The following is a 17,484-nucleotide window of genomic DNA, read 5'->3' as shown; positions in this document are numbered from 1 at the left end:
TCTCAGAGGCACTTGCCCGTCGGGCAAGTACAGGTCATGTTCTACTTGCCCAAATGTCTCAATAGCCATACAATAATATGACTTATTTTAAATATCGTATACATCTTGTGTTGTGTTTATAGCGAACTAAAGACAGTTGCTTCCCCACTCAAACGCACTTTGCCCGTCGGGCAACCTGAACGCTAACTCCACCTGCCCGAACGTTTTATTTACTTGCCACGGGCACTCGGGCAACCGTTAGTGTCAACCCCTGTTACAATGTATAAATACTCCGTTACAAGTAAGCGTCCTGTATTTAGAATTTTACTTGAGTAAAAGTACAAAAGTATTGGCATCAGATTATACTTAAAAACACAAAGGTAAACAACGTACAAACATAAAAGTACCCACATTTTTCAAATGTTTTCCAAAATTGTTCTACAAGCTCGCAACACGTTGCATCACAACTTGTTATGAGCTATTTAGCTATATTAAAATAGACAGAAAATAGGGCTTAATTGGTTGATGTATGTTTTGTAATAACAATCTAAATCTATAAAGTAACTAGTAACTAAAGTCTTCAAATAATTGTAGTAGAGTAAAAAGTGCAATTTAACCTCTGAGATGTAGTGGAGTATTAAAAGTATAAAGTATTGAGATTGTAAATACTCAAGCAATGTAAAATTACCTCAAAATATTACTTACCGTACGCAAGTACAGTACTTGAGTAAATGTGTCTGTGTGTCTATTCGTTTGTAGCAGATCAGCACATATGTTACAGTAACAGACAACTGGGAACCAAATTGTGGCGTCTATAAGGACTAGTACTTGTCCATAAAAGGCAACGTATTCTCAGCTTAGATTTTGATTGGTTTAGACATGCTGCATGATGCAGAGATTACCTATGTAGGATATATCCAAAAATCTGAATGATGAATCTAATGAATCTATGACTCTCATCCTGTGTTAATAAGGCATCTCTCTCTCTCTCCCTCTCTCTCTCTTTCTATCTCTCTCTCTCTCTCTGAAATCCTGCTTGTGTACTGATGTTTTACTTACAATGTATAAATACTCTGTTACAAGTAAGCGTCCTGTGTTTAGAATTTTACTTGAGTAAAAGTACAAAAGTATTAGCATCAGAATATACTTAAAAACACAAAGGTGAACAACGTACAAACATAAAAGTACCCACATTTTTCTAATGTTTTCCAAAATTGCCGTTCTACAAGCTCGCAACACGTTGCATCACAACTTGTTATGAGCTTTTAGATAGGCTATATTAAAATAGACAGAAAATAGGGCTTAATTGGTTGATGTATGTTTTGTAATAACAATCTAAATCTATAAAGTAGCTAGTAACTGAAGTCTTCAAATAATTGTAGTGAGCAAAGTAACAATAAACAACAGTAAAGTACAATTTAACCTCTGAGATGTAGTGGAGTATGGGGGACTAGTCCAAGGACTAGTACCTGTCCATAAAAGGCAACGTATTCTCAGCTTAGCTTTTTGATTGGTTTAGACATGCTGCATGATGCAGAGATTACCTATGTAGGCTATATCCAAAAATCTGATGAATCTATGACTCTCATCCTGTGTTAATAAGGAATCTCTCTCTCTCTCTCTCTCTCTCTCTCTCTCTCTCTCTCTCTCTCTCTCTCTCTCTCTCTCTCTCTCTCTCTCTCTCTCTCTCTCTCTCTCTCTCGATCGACAGTGTCATGAAACTCTGAAAGAGATCAATTAGTCCATGAGCCAGACAAGGTTTCATTATCGAAAGAGTGGGTAAAACCATACCTATATTAAATTGTTTATAGGGTCAATATAAGTAAATAAATATATGATAACCTTTCCACAGGAATAGTTTTCATATTTATCACACATTTTGTTATTTTCCCCATACGTACATGACAGGTGAAATAATTACAACATTTAAAAAATAGTTATCATAATGAAACTTCCCCAGTTGATTACTTACATGAAGACAATGATTTATCGTATTCAGTTTTCTGAAATTGTATATTTAAATATGCAAATTATGCATAGGAAAATATGCCCGAATTTGCATAACTTTCCAGAATGAACATTGGAACATTGGACAAAGCCAGAGTCAACATTCTTATTTCATTTTGTTAAGATGTTGGAGTCAAAGGTTTTTAACGAGGGAATATTCAATATCTGGCTCAATTTTGGGGCTCTGGTTAATGGATTAAATGCCCAATTTGCATATTTAAATATACAATTTCAGAAAACTTGTAATACGATAAATCATTGTCTTCATGTAAGTAATCAACTGGGGAAGTTTCATTATGATAACTATTTTTTTTAAATTGTATTTTTTTCACCTGTCATGTACGTATGGGGAAAATAAAATGTGTGATAAATTAAGAAAAAGCTACTCCTGTGGAAAGGTTATCATATATTTATTCACTTATATTGACCCTATAAACAATTTAATATAGGTATGGTTTTGCCCACTCTTTCGATAATCATTGCTCAATTTTGGGGCTCTGGCTCATGGACTAAATATAGTGTAGTCTTAGCTGAAAAGGGAAGTGTTTTTTTGTTATTCAGTGATAACAGCTTGTGGTGAAGTAGTCAGGAAACGTCGAGTGCTGTGGTAAGTAAGCTTATTAATGGGGAAAATGCAAACTAGTACATTATTTCTGTTGATCAACCATGATTGTGCTTTCCTTTTTCCAACAGTAGAAGTTTGTATGTTATGGTGTTGCGACCGCTGAGGCGGCTCGTTCTTAATAGGAGATCAATAACATACATACAAGTTATGGTGAAAGCCAAAAAGTACAGTACGTGATTATTGAAACACAACATAACTAATATCAACAAATAAGTATACCAAAATGATAAAATAAGGAAGGGGATCTGTCCAGGCCAACCATACAACAGGCGATGGAAACTGGAGCACTGTCCACTCCTGAATCTACTGGACCCATCTTCCCCAAAAGAAAGCAAAGTGTCAAAGGAAAGTAAACATAATCAAAGTAACAAGTTATGGCATTTTTTTTTTACCATTTGTCAAAACTAGATCAGTGCATAACAATGGTTTCCTCTGTAATGCCTTGAATGCAATAGATACTATAAGGCTTATGAAGGTACATTTAAGTTCAACTCAGAGTGACAGCACTACAAAACAACCCTGTCACACATGCACAAGATGTGTTAGCCATAACATCAAAGCTTTCTCACTGCAGCCTGTGACTCTGATGGTAGATAAGGCCTTGACTGCAATATTGATATTTTACAGAAGTTAGAGCCTGACTGATGCCAGATGTTGGCCCGATCAACAAGTGCAACGATGCCTTGTGAGTTTTAACATTTTGAAAGCTTTTGAAAACTAAACATAGTGGAAACTGCTATATTGTGAGATGTCTTGTGTGAAAAGTTGATATTTTGGCCTGAAAACACAGCACTCTGTCTCCACACAACACCATCCATCCATCCATCTTCAAACGCTTATCCGGAATCGGGTCACAGGGGCAACAGTGCAGAAACTGATGTATATCGAAAAAGTTAAATAATGGTAGATATATCGCCCAGACCAATATTGATTAGTCTCAAAATACATTGATGTTTCACCAAGTCAACATATATTCATGATCTGAGGTACAAAAAGCTATATTAACAAAATATTGACAAGCAATGATTCAATGAAGATTACAAGCAAGATGAATGTAGATGCATCTTTGGATTCGCAGCCCTAGTACCCAACACATATATACCACTGCCCGCTATTTCATTTGAATCAACCAATAGGTTCCTAATATGGACAAACTTCACTATAGTGACTTTGAAGATTGAGGTTATGACACCATAGAGTTGACACAGACTAAAAGCACCACCTAGTGGCTCCAAAATAGAATGGGGAGCCCAGAACAATAATGACAGTCTGAAACAGAGGCTGTCTCTAATGTCATGTCTCATGTTGCACATATCATAGATATAGAAACCTAGATACCTCATTGGCCTTTGCAGTTCGTTGGAGCAGCTGGTATCGCGGCCGTCATTTTAGGGTAGGCAAACTGAGACTCAAAGTGACTACTGGCCAATCACAGCGCTCACAGCGCGTTGACTACTGGCCAATCACAGTGCGTCTTTTCCGGGACTTGTGCAATGGTGCAATCTCAACCAGTGGTCCGGGGACCACCAGTGGTCCCTGAGGGGGTTCCAGGTGGTCCCCAGCTAAATGATGGAGAGTTGATAACCAAATGGACCCTTATAGATCTTTAAATCTTGAGTATAACATTTCACACTCTCAAGAGTCAAATTGTTAAACATCTGCATTACTTAGTATACAGGTACACAATTAGAGAACGTAAAGAATTGTTATTTTGACAGCATCTTATCGAACGATAACAATATATTCTAAGTTTTGGGTGTGAGAGGGGGCGGCCATAGCTGAATGGTTAGTGAGCCCGCCTAGGGAGCCAGAGACCCTGGTTGCCCCAGGTTCGATTCCAGGCCAGGTCAGCATATGCGTCGATGAAATGAAATTTGTCCCTGAGCAAGACTCTTAACCCCTAATTGCTCACAGGTTCTCATTGGAAACAAGACCGCAAGGACTTTCATGAACAACCTGTTAAAAGGAATTATCCTTATCCTTAGAGGCTAAAGCTCATCAAACAATGTTCCGTGGCTCAAATGGCGATAAATAATGGACCTTGATATGAAAAAGGTTGAAAACCACTGTTCTAATGCATTTATGTCCATTGAAGCTGACGGTCTCTCCAAAATTAAAATCATCACAACTCCCTGAATTTTCAACCCATTTTCAAGCGGTTAAGAGTTATGGATGGATCCAGTAGGCGTAGGCCTATATTTGGTTACATCTAAATTGCATATTTTCATACCAAAATACTTTCAAGTAACAGTAATAGTCACCAAATATTTTTGTCTCCATTCACTGACAGACTACATGAAATATGCTGGCCACATTGCAGAATTGCCTTTATCCAACATCCTTATGTTAGCTATTCAGGTCAGAACAGAGCTATCAACTTTGAAAGACTGAAATAATTGTTCATTTGAGAATTTTCTCAAATGACAAAAACAGCAACTACAAATGAAATGTCTGTGTTCCATATTTTAATGGCACTGAAAGCATAACATATAACACAAATACTCCAAGACAGCCAAAAGCATAGGAACCTGTTTAAACTGTAAAACAGTAAAAGACGATTTATTATTGCACAAATCCAGAGTGTGGAGTTTGCCAAGTTCCAACTAACTAGATGCTGCACAGCTGCTGCCTTTTAAAGGGTTAAGAGCTGCGTTACAAAAAGACCCGCCCCCACCTGGCTCTGATTGGCCTACCGAACGCCCCCTTCTGTGACACATGCGGAAGCTTGCCTACAGCTTTCCTACGCTAAAATGGCGCCCGAGATACCAATGCCTCAGAGCCGAAGGAGGCGTCTACCTTTATATGTCTATGGCACATATGGCCGCACTTCTTCCCTGTGACCTGAAATGGTGTCTCATGGTAAGCGGAGGAAATCAGAATTGCATGTTTTTATTTATTTATTTTTTACCATATACCTTGCTTGATCCCCAAAAAGAAAACTCCAGGCCCAAGAAATAAAAATGCAGTTGCAGTCTCAACTCTCTGACTGTTTAATATAGTAACTAGAAAAAGTGCTCCTCGGAGCACAGGTCTCCGCCAGGTCAGGTAGGTTATTGTGGCCTCCTGGTGGCGCTATAATAGGCCAATGTGAAAAGGGTGGCATTTCTTCTTAGGCCTTTCAATGGAATGACACTGCATTCATGATTTGAGGCATTTTGTTCCAAAAATGTGTTTTGCTAAATTAGACCTGCTGGTGGCGCTATAAAGGCCAATGTGAATGTGAAAAGGGGGGCATTTCTTCCTCGGCCTAGTGGGAATCTGCATGCAAACTTTCACGGAAATTGCACACTGCATTCATGTTTTGAGGCATTTTGTTTAAAACTGACCAATCCTGCAAACTTTGGAAGCCACTGTAAGCCTAATCTGAGTTCCCAGAAGTTATCGCCAGCTCTGGCGAGGAACTTCTGGGCCAGAGCCCTGGTATTTGTGGGCGGGATGTACCTTACGCTCTGAATCTGAGCGGACACGCCTCTTACCGGTCTGAGAGCTGTGCAACTCGTCTAAAAAGTCCGACGAGAGGCAAACAGCAGTACACAACAATGGCGGCCGAAATTTCTCAAGGGGAAATTGCTTCCCGTCGATCCTATTTAGATGCAACACCCACTGCATGTGGATCCCGCCCCCTTTTCTTCATTGGCTGTTGATTTGAATCACAACGCAGTGGCCGCGCCCCTGCTGTCCTAGCTCCGACGCTAACCCTCCCAGACTACTGTAAGCCAAATAGGATGGAATATGAAATATCGGACAGATCCATCAGAATCACATGACTATGGAGATGCAGTGTACCAATTTGCGTGTTTTTTGGACATAATCTGAAGGAATAATCTCCAAAAATGTATTTTACATAAATCAGCATCCTGGTGGCGCTGTAAAAAGCAGATGTGAAAAATGCAGTCCAATGTTTTTCCTTGGCCTCTAGGGAGTGTGCGTGCAAAGTTTCACGCAGATCGGTGCAGTTATAGTTAAAAATGCAAATCGGCCAGTTATAGCGCCACCATGAGGCTGATTTGAAAATGTTCAAGTGGCATTTCTTCCTCGGCCTAGTGGGAATGTGCGTGTGCAATTTTATGGAAATGGCAAGCTGCGTTCATGATTGGAGGCAGTTTGTTCAAAACGGACCAATCCTGCAAACTTTGGAAGCCAACCTTAGCCAATGAGGATGCAATATGGGAAATCGGACAGATCCGGGTTGATCACATGACTATAGAGATACTGTGTACCGATTTGCATGACGTTTGGTTAAAAGCTGTAGGTGTAATGAGAAAAAATGGGTTTTGCACAAATCGGCCTCCTGGTGGCGCTATAACAGGCCCATGTGAAAAATGTGGGGCAGAGGTTCTGAATTGGTATCCAGGGAGTGGGTGTGCACAGTTTCGCAGCGACCGGGCCAACGGTGCCGGAGATTAGCTGTTAACACACAGACAGGACACACACACACACACACACACACGGACGGACGGACGGACGGAGGGTAAAACATACTCTCTCGCCATGCCTTTCGGCCTGGCGGAGACAATAATATAATATATACTGTACAAAGCCCAGATAGAGGCGGGCCCAGGGTACATCCACAATCATTGGTTTGGACCAAACCAATGATGCATGATGGATGTTAGTCAGCCAGACTTATGTGGTGCAGGTTCTTATCCACAGGGACCCTTTTTCTCTCATTGGTGACAGCTGCTACCACTGCACCACCCGAGCGCAATTAAACATGTTCAGTGACTGTTTCTGGTTCTGAAAACTAAAGGTCATTACACACCGGCGAATATGCGAATATAGGCAAAATTCTGACTCGTTCCGAATAATTAAAATACGCTTTTTCGCTTCGCTTTTTCGCTCCGTGGAAGCTTGCATTGACTTTATAAGCTTTAAAAAAAAATGTTTTAGTATTATTCGCATGAAAAAATCGCCCCCGGTGTTTAACGGAGCTTAAGGCTGATGTGAATCTATAGTATGTTGTGTTGTGACTGCCGTTGAAGTTATTGATATGATCCTCTGTTTGATTTGCTATTTCCTTTTAAGTTCAAGCTAAAGGTTTTGGGCTTTGACATAACAGTGTCTGGGATTGTGGCTGTATACTGTCTACTGTAGGCCTATCCGTCATGACCAATATGCATCCATTCTTTCTTTCTTTCTTACCGTATTTTATTGGAAATGTTATTATACAAATTATACAAAAAATATTTTAAAAAATGATTCAATTTACTCATCACAATAAAACAGAAATGAATGATGCAATGCAATGCAAAATACACAGTACAGTCCATACTGTACATGGTTAAGTCCCTGATGTCAACAGTTAACATAAAGTTGTTCTTCCTCTGGTGGTTGTTCTCCACCTTCTTCTGGACCTTGTACTCCATACTTATCAGCAATCATCTGCTTGTACTGACTCTTGAAAAACCCAGCCTGAGAGTAGGATACACGAAAAAACTATTACAAATAAACTAGCACATTAAGAGCCCATAATAAAATAATGGCAAAATTTGGAATATAAATGGTCTGGAATGTCTGTGGTAATGCTGTGCAAAACACCTTCCTAATCAAGGTGTTCCACAGCTCCAAATTTGTGGTGGGCAAAGGAAGTTCCACTTCCATGTCAGAGAAATGTATTTTGGTTTTGTTGAAAGTAACACAGCACATTTTCAGACATCATTGCCTTCAGTATTGATTGAATTGACAGTATATTCTTCATTAATATTTAAATTTATATCTCATTTGCAACATTGAGAGAAACAAGACCAAGAGTAAAAACCCATTTGCAGCTCTTAGATTCCATGCTGCAGACGGAACTGGAAATTGTCTGAAGGGTGGCACAGAGTGGAAACTGTTAGATTGTGAGATGTCTTGTGTGAAAAGTTGATATTTTGGCCTGAGGGTGGCGCTAAAGGATAGTTGACTCAAATAGTTGACACATCTCATCTGGCCATTAATAACCACCACCCCCTTATATGCACCAGGAGGCCGGAATGGCCGAAGGTGGAGGATCATGTTTTCGCCCCTGTGAGTCTGTCCGTCCGTGTGTGTGTGTCTGTGAACAGCTAATCTCCGGTGTCGTTGGACCGATCCACTCAGTAGGCGAAGGAAGAACCTCTGCCCCAAATATTTCAAATCGGCCTCATGGTGGCAGTGGCACTATAACAGGTCAATTCGCGTTTTGGCCTATAACTCTTGAATCGTAGGGCGTCCAATCAATTATTTAAAAACATCTGGAGTCCTTGGATCATGACACAACTTCTGTAGTCCACGCCTATTTCTGCATGACAAGATTTTCGTCCATTTTCCGTTTTTATTCCAAACACTTTGTGATACTACTCCTAAAGATTTTGTCCAAAACTCGGCAAATCAATATCTAGTATTGCTGTGATCATGATGTATCTGTCAGTTTTTTCAGATGCCCTTCTGATTGGCTATGATTGGCTTTCAACAAATAGGGATGCCAGGTTGAAAGTGGTTAAGATTTTGAGATAACTTGTGTGCAAGCTGAAAGGTTTGGCCTAGGGGTGGCATTGGCAATAGAGGAAAGGCCATGGCATCATCAAATTCTGTAGGGGTTAACCTCTGTGGTTCTTGATGGTGCACAGAAAATGTCAAGGCAATCCAGCTTGCACGCAGTTTTCTTTTTTGTTATTTTGTTTAGCCTTTATTGACAGGAAACATGGAGAAAGAGCAGGGGAGTGACATGCAGCAAATGGCTGGGAATCGAACCGGGGGCTGATGGTCATGAATTAGAGCCCCTGTGGCATGCGCCCTAACCATTCGGCTATCAAGTCGGCCCAAGCTAGTACTTCAAGTCGGCCCAAGCTAGTACTTCAACAGTAGCTAGATATGTGGTTTGGGACCAAAGTGGTGGACGGATAGACTGACATACTGACCAACCGACAGAGAGACAGCCAATTGCCTTGAAATGAACTTACAGTATGCAGACTATGCACAGTACATTACCTTATATAAGCCAGTAGTGATCAAAGCCAAAACAGCCAGGCCTCGCAGGGTTTCAACAATAATCAGTGTGTTGAGGTCCGTCTCTGTCTCAGTCTCAGTGTACACCTCTACCACAGACTCAATCTGAGGGGCGGTCATGAGAACAATTAAATCACTTTTTTCTAAGTCTCCTAAATAGTGAAAAGGAAGTGTGAAATTATAGTAGAGATGCAATGTTACCTTTCGAATTGGGGGATTATTCTCAGAGTCTGTTGAAAGGAAGATGTATTGGTTTCTGTCATACTCCAAAGTGGCTGTGCTGATCAAAAGGAATTTGGCTGACTGGAGACCAATCTGTGGGTCGGAAACAAAGAGGGAAGAGGATGAGGAGCATTCTTTGTTTGTTCTCTAATTAGAGAACCTGTTTTCAGATACATTGTTCTGCCCACTGTTAGTGAGTGTTATGGCCACCTACTGGTGGTTTGGTATATATGTTTAGTTTTGCACCATGTGATGTTTTTTGATCTTGCCATAGTTTCTCAGTATGTGTTCAGTGTTTGCAAGACAGCAGAGGAGAGAGCATGCTAGAACCTATTCTTTTGACAAGCCTTGGCAAACATATGACTGTAAGCACTTGTAGTCTGTTAGTCTATTTTCTGATGTTTATCCAAATACTATTGAACCTACATGAAGCTAAATTTTATGTTTTATGTTTGAAGCTGGCTGAAGCCAATTAAGCTAACCTCACTGCTGGCTACAGCTGCATGTCATTTAAGTGCATTACAGCATGTTTGGTGACAGCAGTTTGATTGTATGTGTTTTCATGTCTATTGCATGTTGCATTTATGTTTTGACCATATTAATACAGAATGCATATTTTTCTGTATTATCTGTATTGCAGTTTTACAACTTCTCCAGTGGCAATAAACAGCCTAAACTGCAAACCTGTTGTGCTCGCTCATTGGAAAGACTGTTCACTATCTGCCAAACGGGTCCGCGTCAATATGCCGACGGCTCATTATTCCGACGGTTACTAACCCTATACCAAACCCTAACCCTAACCACACTCGGAAGCCACATAGTCGGAATAATGGGCCGTCGGACTTATGAGCAGTCCCCCTGCCAAACTAGCCTGTCAGTTCACCTAGGAAGGGCAGAATATACATATTGTAAACTGTTACAATATTGTTACTGTTACTGTTTACGTTTAAAACAAGCTGTTTGAGTTTCATTGGCCCTCAATTAGCTGACACTTTGACAATAGGGTCCTTTAACAGAAGCGATACGGCTAACCTTGAAGTATAATATCGTTAATCTTTATTATTACATTATTATTTTTTCTATTGTTGTTGTTGTTGTTGTGGATATTAACACTGTTATTGTTTTGTTCTTGGTGTAGTTATTCACCCATCTACAGATTGTCAAGCCCCAAACAATGTGGTTATATTATAATGTATTTTATGGTCCGATGTAGGTATATGGAGTCTATATTTGTATCTGTGTGCTTTGTTTTGTAACGTGTCTGAGCTGAGCTGTTTGTTTGTCTTGTTTTGTCTTTGTCATAAAATGCAAAAAATCAATACAAATATTATTGGGATAAAAAAAAAGGTTTAGAGCGGTGCACCGTCTGGCCGTCATCTTAAAGAACGTAGCAGCCAAGAGCGTCTCCCCAAGTAAAATCAGGTGCGAGTGGAGGAACACTATAGCTATGGGAATCAAACAAATGAATGAAACCAAGATTCATATCTATTCATAAGGGTCTGTCTATAAAAATTGCAAAAATGTAGATCTAAACTATAATTCTAAATGTTAACAGAACAGCACAGATTTTTGGAAATAATCACCTGATTGATCCATTCTGAGCTCAGGATGGAAGAGATGATGTAAACGTCACGCTGATCTTTCACCATGAACACGTTGCATCTGAACACTGTACATCTGGCAACAGTGCAATCCTATGGGCAATTAAAGGACAGATTAAACCAAATTCAAAGCAAAATGAATAAATGCAATCATAATCATTGCATACACTCAATTTTAACTCTTACTAAATGCCATACGTGATATTTCTAACTATACATAACTGATATTTCTTTGTAGTTTGTGGATAGTAGCTGCCAAAGCGCAGGCCACTTTACCACTGTATGTGTTTTCTTGATGTTATCCACAAAATATGCGAGAGTAGGTTCCTCATCCTTATCTCTGTAGCAGCCTGGAATCTGTAAATTATGTTAGTCCAATGGAGAATATAACATTAGAGACACATCAATAGGTGCAACTCATTGAACTCAATTGAATGTGGCATGACAAAAAGTTGGTCACGGAGCAGTTTGAAGGTTGGTGTGGTTGAACTCATATCAACACATCAAGTGTTCATCCATGGTGTGGTTGAACTCATATCAACACATCAAGTGTTCATCCATAATGTGAGTCACCTTTATATAACAAGGATCCACCCAGATGTGTTTTTTACCCAGCTTCACCGGCACCTTGATGACCACAGTAACGTTAAAGGCTCTCACATGGTTTAAAACCTGAGAGCAGATAGAACATGATAGAAAGAAGGGGGGTATATTCCTTGATATCACTTAGCAGTAAACCTAATAGCTGAATGGATTTGATAAACATAAGACATAAGATTTACATAACATGTTTTACCGTAATTGATTGCGTAAGTGGTGTGTGCAGATCATCTTTTCCAAAAGTAAAATTGGTGTAGCTGAGTGAACTGAATGGAAATAGTAAGCATTTAATCTATGAATTGAGTTTTACTTCATTATAAAACCAAATCAAAGTTTTGATCTGATCTCAATCGATAATTGTTAATGTAATCACACTGCTGTAATTACTATGTGAATGAAAAGAAACAATGCAAACCTTGGATTGGAAATGGAAAGAAAAATGCTGTACTTCACATCAATCTCCTTCTGTTGATAAAGTTCACTTTCTTGGGAATGCTCAGCATTTCCACTGAAAGAGAAGAGAAATAATTCCTAGTAATGTAATAATAGAAAGCACACAATCACAAGGTTTTCCACCAGACAACAGTACCTTGTTGCATTTGCAGTGATCAGCATCTTTCTGTCAAGTTCACTGTTCATATCTATCCCATAGGAGACAGTGAAAAAAGCCTAGAATGGAATGGATCAGACAAAGCACTTTAAAACACTTAAGCCTATTCATCTACCGAAACAGTAAAAACTAAAAAAACTTTTGACAATTATTTTATCTGTCCTTGCAGATACTGTATGTGAGAGGAGAAGATATGTAAACAATCTAAAAGTTTAACCTTGGCATTGCTTTTGAAAATAGGCTTGTCAATGGTGCAGTCACTCTTCCCACGTGATAAACCATTCTCAGCGTCTAAAGAGTTACATTCCACTCTTCCCTTGTTAACGACAATGAAAACCACAAAGCATGTTGATCACACATCTTCTTTGATCAATGACAACAACTTATTAAGGCTGAACTTGGGGTTAGTTATGTTGCATTGACGTTACCTTGGCAATATTGCCTTACCTGCTGTATGGTGAACTTCCTGTATGAGAGCCCAGGAGGGTATGTGAGAGTGACACGACTGTTGTTCGAGTTCTCCTCTCTGTTCTCAACTGACACCATTACGTTCAAAAATTCATCTATGCCCACTTTAACTTCTGTAGAGCTGATGCAAAAACAGAAAATAAGTGTTATTACATTATGTCTTCTTAAGTGTATGAGGAATCATTAGGGGAAAGGTTTGCACTTTGATTTTATATGAGATATGTACATTTTTGGGGCGGTGTAGCCGCCCCCTATAAGTGAGTTTTGGACACTGACCAATCCTGCACCGTGATTGGCCAATAGTCTACAACGCATACCCCTAACCCTTCCATTGTTAATGCAAATCGATACTTTTGCAAAGTCAGCCAATCACATTACAGCTAGTGTCATCACCACTAACTGTAATGTGATTGGCTGACTTTGCAAATTCAGGACTGTGATTGGCTAGCGAAACACATGACACATGTGCAGCCCTATGAATAGCAGTATGGACTTTAAAAAAAGTCAATTATCCTTTTTTAAAAGTGAGTCATGTTGTGATGACCACACACCGCCCACTTCACACTGGGTGTGATTTTTGGGGCGGTGTAGCCGCCCCCTATAAGTGAGTTTTGGACACCGACCAATCCTGCACCGTGATTGGCCAATAGTCTACAACGTATTGTATACCCCCTAACCCTTCCATTGTTAATGCAAATCGATACTTTTGCAAAGTCAGCCAATCACATTACAGCTAGTGTCATCACCACTAACTGTAATGTGATTGGCTGACTTTGCAAATTCAGGACTGTGATTGGCTAGCGAAACACATACACATGTGCAGCCCTATGAATAGCAGTATGGACTTTAAAAAAAGTCATTTATCCTTTTTTTAAAGTGAGTCATGTTGTGATGACCACGCACCGCCCACTTCACACTGGGTGTGATTTTTTAAAATACATCTTCTGTTGGTAAACCCAATGAATGTTACTAATACATGCTTGAAAACTACATCTAAGGAATCAGATTGCTATTGAAGAGGAACGTCAGATTTAAAAAGATTGTTCAGTGACCTAGACCAGTTCAGGTTGTATGTAAACATTGACCTCCCAGCAGTCACAACAGACAAATACATTACTTTCTGGTGAAATGGGTGCATTTTTGTTAATAGACATTATGCACTAAGTACTCTATCACATTTCAATCTAAAGGTTGCTCTCCACCAAATAGACTACTTCAGACTACTACAGACCGGCAGTCGAATGAAGTCGGGACGACTCTGGAGATTGGTTGGAAGGAAAAAAAGTTTCTTTCTGTGCACCTGAGAGCCGACACCGACAGACACCTATGGTGCTGAAAATAGCCCATGGCTATGCTTGATGTCTTTTTCAACAACAAACACATGAACACGTAGATGCTTAAATCATTAGAGAAATTATAAAGATAGATAGAGCTGCAATAATACAGAGAGAGAGAGAGAGAGAGAGAGAGAGAGAGAGAGAGAGAGAGAGAGAGAGAGAGAGAAACGGAATAGATTGATGAGAGAGAGAGAGAGAGAGAAACGGAATAGATTGATGAGAGAGAGAAACGGAATAGATTGATGAGAGAGAGAGATGGAAACGGAATAGATTGATGAGAGAGAGAGATGGAAACGGAATAGATTGATTGGACATCTCAACCTATTGCCATTAACAGGAATCGAACTCTCAACCTTTGGACTAATAGGCTGCAATACTACCTATAGTGCTATAGCTTTGTCCAGGCTGATGTTGTCTGTTGAAGATCATAAACTCTTGCCTTCTGTCATGAACCAAGCCAACACTAAGATCACTCGTTCACAAACCATTTACCAATAGAGAAATTGTATGTCTCCTCGCAACCGAAAACAGTGAAAGCAGCCGATCTACAAGCTCAGAAACACGTTGCTATCTGAAAAGTTTTGAGATTGTAGATCGGCTATTTTCAGAATGAAGTATGTCATACATTGAAAAAACGTACTCTCAAATAAGCATTTCAGGTTATCTTTACCATTTGCACATGTATTCATTGATACAGTCATGTTGTTTGCAATTCAACTTAAATGAAGTCTGCACCAAGTGAGGCTTGAACTGTCGACTTTGAGATTGTGAGGCAATCATTTAAGGGAGACGCCATTGGACCAACAGACAAGGAACTGTGAAAAAGGAGATCACACAGATGATACAGTTTCACGCAAATAGCTGAAAAATCCTGGGTTTGAGTGTTTTTCAAACTGCTCAAAATTGCGGACAATCTAAGGGCGGAGCTTACTGGTCAAAGCGATACATGTGTTCCTCATGAGTCAAGGCACAAGTGTAAGCAAGTTTCACGACTTTCGGCCAAACGAGGCATGACTTTAAAGTTTAAAGTTTGCATTTTCAAAAAATTGCTATAGCGCCCTCCTTTGGCCAATTGGAGTGAGATTGGTTTCGGTGATATTTGGAATGACTCTCTACATTACTGCAACGTTTCAAATAAATTTGAGTCTTGCATGTATGTGTTAGGGTCAGATGAATAATTTTCATAAAACTGCAATAGTTAAAATCTATTTCCTCCTGGGATTTTTGAGTAATATGCACAAAACATTTTACACATGAACTTAGGACCTTTGCCGACAAAACAAAAGCGGCGGATTTTCCATAAGTGAAAAAATGCAGAAGTTATGAGCCAATGGCTGTTTTTCATATAATTCAAAATGGTGGGCGATCTAAAGGTCAGAGGTCAAAAGTCAGACCACGAAAGTTGTCGGGCATGAAGAGACGCATGTGTGTATCGAAGTTTCATGGTTGTAGGTCAAACAGGGCATGAGTTGTACCTGTTCAAAGTTGGCATTTTCAATTGAGTTTAACATTTGAACTTTGGACCTATGCCGACAACACCTTGGCAGCGGATTTTCCATAAGTGAAAAAATGCAGAAGTTAGGAGCCAATGACTGTTTTTCATATAATTCAAAATGGTGGGAGATCTAAAGGTCAGAGGTCAAAAGTCAGAGGGTGAAAGTTGTTCAGCATGAGGAGACACATATGTGTATCCAAGTTTCATGGCTGTAGGTCAAACAGGGCATGAGTTGTACCTGTTCAAAGTTGGCATTTTCAATTGAGTGCTATAGCGCCACCTTTTGACGCAAGATTGTGAGAATTATTTCTTGATCGTTTTTCACGACCATCTACCATATGGCCGAGTTTCGTAAAAAGCGACAGCACGGTTCACCCAGAACTGCGAAAAGTGGCAGAAGAAGAGAAAAGCTGACAATCTTAAAAACTGGTCCAGAGCTGAGAGCTCTGGCCCCGTAACTACTGCGCTGCAGGGTGCTTAGGGTATGGGCACAAGGTTATCTGTATTTAGACTATTTTGGTGTAGCCTATATCTTTTGTATTTAATGTTAATTAAAATAATAAAGAAGCTACTGCATGCCTGCACCAAGCGGCAGCACGATGCACACACGGCCATATCATTTTGCTTCAACTAATGATCAATAATATAATAAACTAGAGTTTCGGGGGGCTACGCCCCCCTCAACCCCAGCCGCGCACGGGGCCCAGCGTGGGCGCGTGTATATTGTGGTGAGTGTAATAAATTATGTTGCGACGTGGAAACTGTGAAGTGAGCAATGATAGGTGCCCTACGCCACCCGTAAATTGTGAAAGTCGGCTGTGGCTACTGTGTTGGCGACATGTGCTGTGTCGGCGTTGTGTTTACTCGATTACAGAGCTGTGGCTATAGCGTCAGCGGCGCGCAGAAGTAACTTGCCGTTTATATAATTAGATAGCTAGAATGGTTAGGAAACAAGAAATGACTAAAGTCATAATATAGCCGCGAGCGGCAGGCTTTTTTTGCCCCAATCTGCCGTTGAGAAATTGAAATTTAAAAAAAAATGGAAAAAAAAAATGTTTTTGAAAAAACATAAAAAAAAAAAAAAAATTGAATATTTGAATAAATTGAATATGATTTGACATTCATATTATTAGCAGCTGTATTGTGTGTGTCCCCCCCCCCCAACTACTCAAGTTAAAGTATCAATACTGCAATGTAGAAGAACTCTGCCAAAAAATGGCATACCTCAATATGACATTTTGCGGCTATATTATGACTTTGTCATGTCTTGTTTTTTTATAGTGCTGTAACATGTTATGGCCTAATCACTGTCATTCAAGCATAAATGTCTTAACATTAAAATAAAAATAAGTAACCGGTATAGGACTAGCCTACCTATTGTGGTACAAAAGAAGTCCTTCTGCAGTGAATTACAACATTAGGATTGTGCAGAATTCAAGAAGCTTTATTTGTTACTGACTCATAAAGATACAAGCAGCGAAATGTTGTTGGAACTTGTACCACAGATGGTTCTACATATAATTGATATAATGAAGAAAAGAAAATATTAAGCAAGAAAATAAAATGGACAATAA

At 39.6% G+C, this 17,484-nt stretch overlaps 1 protein-coding gene across 1 annotated transcript in view; it reads right to left on the bottom strand.

The window, feature by feature from the left end:
• Positions 1 to 7,548: 7,548 nt before the first annotated feature.
• The window catches only part of LOC311059485 (integrin alpha-M-like), a 31,570-nt gene continuing 21,634 nt past the window's right edge, over positions 7,549 to 17,484 (bottom strand). The window contains exons 25-35 of the mRNA XM_084077467.1: positions 13,058 to 13,199; positions 12,828 to 12,926; positions 12,590 to 12,669; positions 12,416 to 12,508; positions 12,197 to 12,266; positions 11,974 to 12,072; positions 11,677 to 11,757; positions 11,383 to 11,493; positions 9,779 to 9,892; positions 9,560 to 9,682; positions 7,549 to 8,023 (exon numbers count right to left, since the gene is read on the bottom strand). Of these exons, the coding sequence (XP_083933593.1) occupies positions 7,907 to 8,023; positions 9,560 to 9,682; positions 9,779 to 9,892; positions 11,383 to 11,493; positions 11,677 to 11,757; positions 11,974 to 12,072; positions 12,197 to 12,266; positions 12,416 to 12,508; positions 12,590 to 12,669; positions 12,828 to 12,926; positions 13,058 to 13,199 (1,129 nt within the window). The 3' untranslated portion in view covers positions 7,549 to 7,906. The remainder of the gene's footprint in view (positions 8,024 to 9,559; positions 9,683 to 9,778; positions 9,893 to 11,382; positions 11,494 to 11,676; positions 11,758 to 11,973; positions 12,073 to 12,196; positions 12,267 to 12,415; positions 12,509 to 12,589; positions 12,670 to 12,827; positions 12,927 to 13,057; positions 13,200 to 17,484) is intronic.

The sequence above is a fragment of the Gymnoscopelus microlampas genome (genome assembly GCF_963454915.1).
Source record: "Gymnoscopelus microlampas genome assembly, chromosome: 14".
Taxonomy (NCBI): Eukaryota; Metazoa; Chordata; class Actinopteri; order Myctophiformes; family Myctophidae; genus Gymnoscopelus; species Gymnoscopelus microlampas.
Note: the sequence above shows the minus strand (reverse complement) of the source record. Positions and strands in the feature narration are given on the sequence as shown.